The sequence below is a fragment of the Octopus bimaculoides genome, chromosome 4 (assembly GCF_001194135.2).
Source record: "Octopus bimaculoides isolate UCB-OBI-ISO-001 chromosome 4, ASM119413v2, whole genome shotgun sequence".
In the NCBI taxonomy this organism is placed as follows: Eukaryota; Metazoa; Mollusca; class Cephalopoda; order Octopoda; family Octopodidae; genus Octopus; species Octopus bimaculoides.
Genome location: NC_068984.1, coordinates 117,559,902 through 117,565,780, shown reverse-complemented (window position 1 = coordinate 117,565,780; position 5,879 = coordinate 117,559,902). Strand labels below are relative to the sequence as shown.

The following is a 5,879-nucleotide window of genomic DNA, read 5'->3' as shown; positions in this document are numbered from 1 at the left end:
TATATATATGATTCTTGATATTGCTGCTGATAATTTCAGGGCCGTTGATGGTAGGTATGTTTGATAACGCTGTGAGAGTAAATTGCTAATGCAATGCTACTACAGCTATTTCGCTGCTGCTGTTCTATTGTCTATATATTGCTGTTGTGTTGTTGTTATTGTTAGTGTTGTTGTCGTTGCTGTTGTTGTGGCAGTTATGGTTATTGCTACACCATTTCGGTTGCTTAGCAAATCTAGGTTGTATGTACTAAAGATCTGCCTTCACATACTAAATCACACACCACACACTCACACACACACACACACACACGCACTCACACACACACACATAACATTTCAGTTTCAGTTTCAGCTAATTGACCGAAACACAAGTTGGTAAATAATATTTTCCTCTCTACTGATTCCCCGCTGTGACAATCATAGAAAACTGAAAATCATATTGATCTTTTATTGTTTTTGTGTATAGTTTTGTTGGTTGAGTCAGGGAGGAACATTCTTAGTTCTTCTGAAAGAACCAATGAAACGGAGCACTTTCGCAAAAATTCTTTGTATTATCATTAGATCTGTAAACAAAGAGTTACATCTGTATTTGAATTTGTATGCATAATACATGTGTGTGTGTTTGTATGTGTGTGTGTTAGTGTGTGTATATATAAATGTGTGTGTGTGCGTATGTATATTTGTGCATGTATTTATATATAGGTATCATCATCATCATCATCGTCTGCTTTCCATGCTGGCATGGGTTGGACGGTTTGACTGAGGACTGGCAAGCCAGAAGGCTGCACCAGGCTCCAATCTGATCTGGCAAAGTTTCTACAGCTGGATGCCCTTCCTAATGATGTTTATATTGAACAATGAAAATGAGTGCTCAACGTCACATAAGTGTGTTGTAAACTATTTGGTGACCTCATTGCTGTTGGTGCTACTAAAGCCTTGTAAGTGGATTTGGTAGATGGAAACTGAAAGAAGCTAGTCATGTATCTTTGAGATCTGTGTTATCCTTCACCACCACTTGACAACTGGTGCTGGTGTGTCTACATTCCCATAACTTAGCAGTTTGGCAAAAAAGACTGATAAAATAAGCACCAGGCTTAACAAAAGAATAAGTACTGGGGTTGGTTTATCCAACTAAAAATTCATTAAGGTGGTGCTCCAGCATGGCCACAATCTAATGACTGAAACAAGTAAAAGATACAAGATAAAAGATGCAGCATTTCCTTTCCTTATCTAAAACATTAAGAAGTGATTTGAAGGAGATTTGGCTGTTATTTCTTGCATGTCTCACAATCGCGTTAAGGAAGTGTTATGCAGAAATTGCATGAACTATAGCAGACTTGATGGTTGACTATTAAGAAAGTGTTGTTGCTGCTGTTGTGAACAGAAGGAATAGTTGTTGTTTAATCAGTATTAATGGGGGATAGTTTTTTTTGTTTTTTTTTTACATTTCTTAATTACCATTCGTTAATGTTAAACAGGTCAGAAATAATTAACATGTTAATAACATCTTGTGCAAATGATGGCAATGGTGATGATAAAACTGGTGGTGGTTGTGGTGGTGGTGGTGGTGGTGGTGGTGGTGGTTGTAGGTGGTGGTAATAATGGAGGTGTGATTGATGGGAGTAAGGATGGTGGTGGTGGTAGTACTGGTGGTGGTGGTGGTAGTGGTGGAAGTTTTGATAGTAATGACAGTGTTGTTAGCAGCAGTAGTAATGCTTGCTGTTGTTGTTGTCATGGTAGTAGTAGTAGTAATGGGGAGTTGTGGTAGCATGGGGTGAGGATGATGATGATGCTGCTACTGATGATGGTGGTGGTGGTGGTTGAGAAATTCGTTCTCCTTCCTAAAGACGAGATAATCATATTTGACTATTCAACCAACAAGGTAATCAGTACAAGAAGTTTATTGATCCCTGCTTTTATTCTCTACAAAATCAGGATGGAACAATATTTCTATTGTATTAACATATCATTATTATCAATATATATTTTTTTTTATTTTTTGCTTTATTGCTCCTTGGTTTTTATTTTTATAAAAAAAATTTTTTCTTAAATATATTCTGATTTTATTTTTCAAAGATGAATGTACATCCATAAGCCAATATTATAACTGAATTTTTTTATTCTATTCGAGTGTTTCCTACATCTTTATATATGTATATATGTGTGTTTGTGTGCATGTGTGAGTATATATATATATATATATATATATGTATGTATGTATGTTTGCATATATGCAAATATGACCAAGAAAATAAAAGAAAGCAAATATATATATATATATATATATATATATATATAAGTAATATGTATATACATATAAGCAATATATATCATCATCATCATCATCGTTTAATGTCCGTTTTCTATGCTGGCATGGTGGGGATGGTTTGACTGAAGTCTGGAGAGCCAGAGGCTGCACCAGGCTCCAATCCGATTTGGCAATGCTTCTACAGCTGGATGCCCTTCCTAATGCCAACCTCTCCGAGAGTGTAGTGGGTGCGTTTTATGTGCCACCAGCACAAGAGCCAGTCATGCGGGCCTGGCATTGATCACATTCGGATAGTGCTTTTTACGTGCCACCAGCACGGGGTACTGGCATCAGCCATGTTCGGATGGTGCTTTTTACATGCTACCAGCACGGGAGCCAGTCAGGGGGTACTGGCATCGGCCACATTTGGATGTTGCTTTTTACGTGCCACCAGCACAGGGGCCAATCAGCCAGTCCTAACATCGATCATGTTTGGATAGTGCTTTTTATGTGCCACCGACATGGGAGCCAGTCAGGCAGACCTGGCATCAACCACATTTGGATGGTGCTTTTTTACGTGTCACTGACACAGGATCCAGTCAAGGGGCACTGGCCACAGCTGTGATATTGGTTTTACTTGACTCAACAAGTCTTCTCAAGCAGATCATACTGCCCCATATATATGTATATATACATATATATATATATATATATATATATATATAGAGTCATGTGGCTTAGTGGTTAGGATGTTGGACTCATGATCATAAGATTGTGGCTTCAATTGCTGGACCGAGCGGTGCTTTGAGTTCTTGGGCAAAACACTTCATTTCACATTGCTCCTGTCCACTCAGCTGGTAAAAATGAGTAATCCTGCAAAGGACTGGCATCCCATCCAGGTGGGGAATATCTACACCATAGAAACCTAGAAACCAGCCCTCATAAGCCTGATATGACTCAAGAAGGAATTATTTATTTTATATATATATACCTTCTAATAAAGATAGTACCCACACAAGTAATTTCCAGGAGTGCTTCGGATTTAACTATCCTCTGGTTGCTTAGATACTTCAGACTACCCCTGAAATATTGAAGCAATCCTATCATATATATATATATATATATATATATATATATATATATATATATATATATATATATATATATATATATATATATACATACACACATATCTGTATAGATATATATTTATAATGTATATATATGTATCAGCAAATAATTATATATGCATCCATATATACACACACACACACACACACATATATATATATATATATATATATATATACATCCACACACTCACACATACGCATACATGTGTGTACACATACAATCCTTGGTTTCCATGTCTACACTGTATAATTATATTTACTTACTTTCCTCGATATTATCTCATTTACATATACAAACCTCTGTTGCCCATCTTGCTAATATTTACCGTCATCCATGCTATATCCAGTTTATATTTATGACTTTCATAGTATATCATATTTCTCTTTGCTGGATATTTCTTATGTTATATCAGGCTTGTATTTTCAAATTTTCATGTTATATCCAATGCAATGAGATTCCATCCAGACCATATTTACTGCTTCCATACTGTATCAAATATAAATTTATTTCAATGTTATACCTAAGTGATATAGTATTCTCATTTCATAATGATTGTACTGTGTTATCTCAGTATTACATAGAATTTTTTTTTTAATCTTTCTTTTATTTATATCTATTTTTTTTTTTTGTTTTGTCTTTTTGCAGAATGGCTAATGCCCGTTCAAAATCAGAGCAAGCTGATCATGCTGCGTCATTGGCTGGTCAGGACTCAGATATTGCACGTATGAAAGCTAAAGAATATGCTCCAGAGTTTATCCAACCTGGTATGTATGTTTTTCCCTCAAAATATTTCTATCACTGTGTTATTTGCACAACAACCTACCATAAAGGATCAAGTGGCTGAATGGATAACATATTGGAATATAATACTTAGCCACATAACTCCTCTACAGCAAGAAATCTGTTTTGTTCCAGCCCCTTTCTCTCACATGTTAACCCCTCATTTCCAAGCATAAAGTAGCCTCTTTTTTTGCTGCAGCCCACTCAGTCAAAAGGAATTTTAGTCTTGAGCTTCATGTGAACTGACAATATATTGAGACATAATACCTAGCCATGTGGCTCATCCACTGCAAGAAACTTATTCTATTCAAGTCCCTTCTCTCACATTTTGGCCCCATATTTTCAAGCACAATGCAGCCTCTCTCTCTCTCTCTACTATAGCCTCATTCACTCAAAAGGAATACTAGTTTTGTGAGCTCCACAGTGAATGGATAACATTGAAATATAACACTTAGACATGTTGCACCTTTACAGCAAGAAGCCTATTCAAGTCTAGCCCTTTCTCTTACATTTCGCCCCCACATTTCCAAGCACAACACAGTCTCTCTTTCTACTGTAGCCCCCCTCAATTGAAGGGAATGTAAGCCTTGTGAGCTCCATGGTGAATGGTTGATATATTGAAGTATAATACCTAGCCATGAGCTCCTCTACAGCAAGGAAACTTCTGCTCTGGCCACTTTCTCATACAGCCTCTCATCTCCAAGTATAAAGCCACATCTTCTTCAACTATAGCCTCATTCAGTCAGAGCAGATTTTAGTCTAGTGAGCTTTGTAGTGACCTTCACTGATGCTAATGTCTTTAAAAAAAATCACCCAGTTCATACTGTAAAGTGGTTGGTATTGGTGTTAAGAAGAGTATTTGGCTGTAGAAAAACCATGCCAAAGCAGACTTTGGAACATGATACAGTCATTGGACCAATCAGATCTTATCAAACCATCTATCCCATACCAACAAGAAACATGAATGTTATATGATGATGATCCATACATGGGTCATTGGTTCAAATCCAGTTCTGGCATTTTGTTGTGTATTTCAGAGGAGAGCATGTTGGTCCATTTTCTCTCAATTCATCTTGCTCACAATCACAAATAGTTACCAGATCACATGAGAAACATAAGTTCTGATAGACTTACATCTTTTCTAAGAGAAGCATCTCTTCTTATCTGCTTTTCTTTGTGAAACAGGAGATAAGAACTGCCTCTCAAGGGACTCATTTATGCTGAGACAACAATAAGAACAGTGAACTGGCAAATGGTTAGAATGTCATGAAATATTCAGCAGTATTTGTTTTGGTTTTTTACATAGTGGGTTCAAATCCTGCAACGGCTGACTTCATTTTTTATCTTCTCAGTGATGAAGTTTGGTACTTCTGCTAACTCCCTCTCTAAAATTTATGCCTTTTTAAAACAGTAAATTGGCAGTAAATTTACTGCCTTAAAATGACAGAACATTAGAATGTTTTGAACCAAATGCTTTGCAGTATTTGTTCAACCTCTTTACATTCTGTGTTCAAATTCTGCCAAAATCAACATTACTTTTTATCCTTCTTGGTATGATAAAATATATTCAAATGCGTCAGCCAAAATACCTAGTGGTATTTAGGTACAGACCATTACATTCTGAGTTCAAATCCCCCAGCAGTTGATTTTATCTTTCATTCTTCCAAGGTTACTAATAAAGTACCAGTCATGTACAGGGATTTATTTAATTTAGTTT

General features: G+C 36.4%; 1 protein-coding gene across 1 annotated transcript in view; it reads left to right on the top strand.

The window, feature by feature from the left end:
- The window catches only part of LOC106879607 (junctophilin-1), a 451,733-nt gene that overhangs the window by 405,984 nt on the left and 39,870 nt on the right, over positions 1-5,879 (top strand). The window contains exon 3 of the mRNA XM_052967386.1: positions 4,028-4,146. Within this exon, the coding sequence (XP_052823346.1) occupies positions 4,028-4,146 (119 nt within the window). The remainder of the gene's footprint in view (positions 1-4,027; positions 4,147-5,879) is intronic.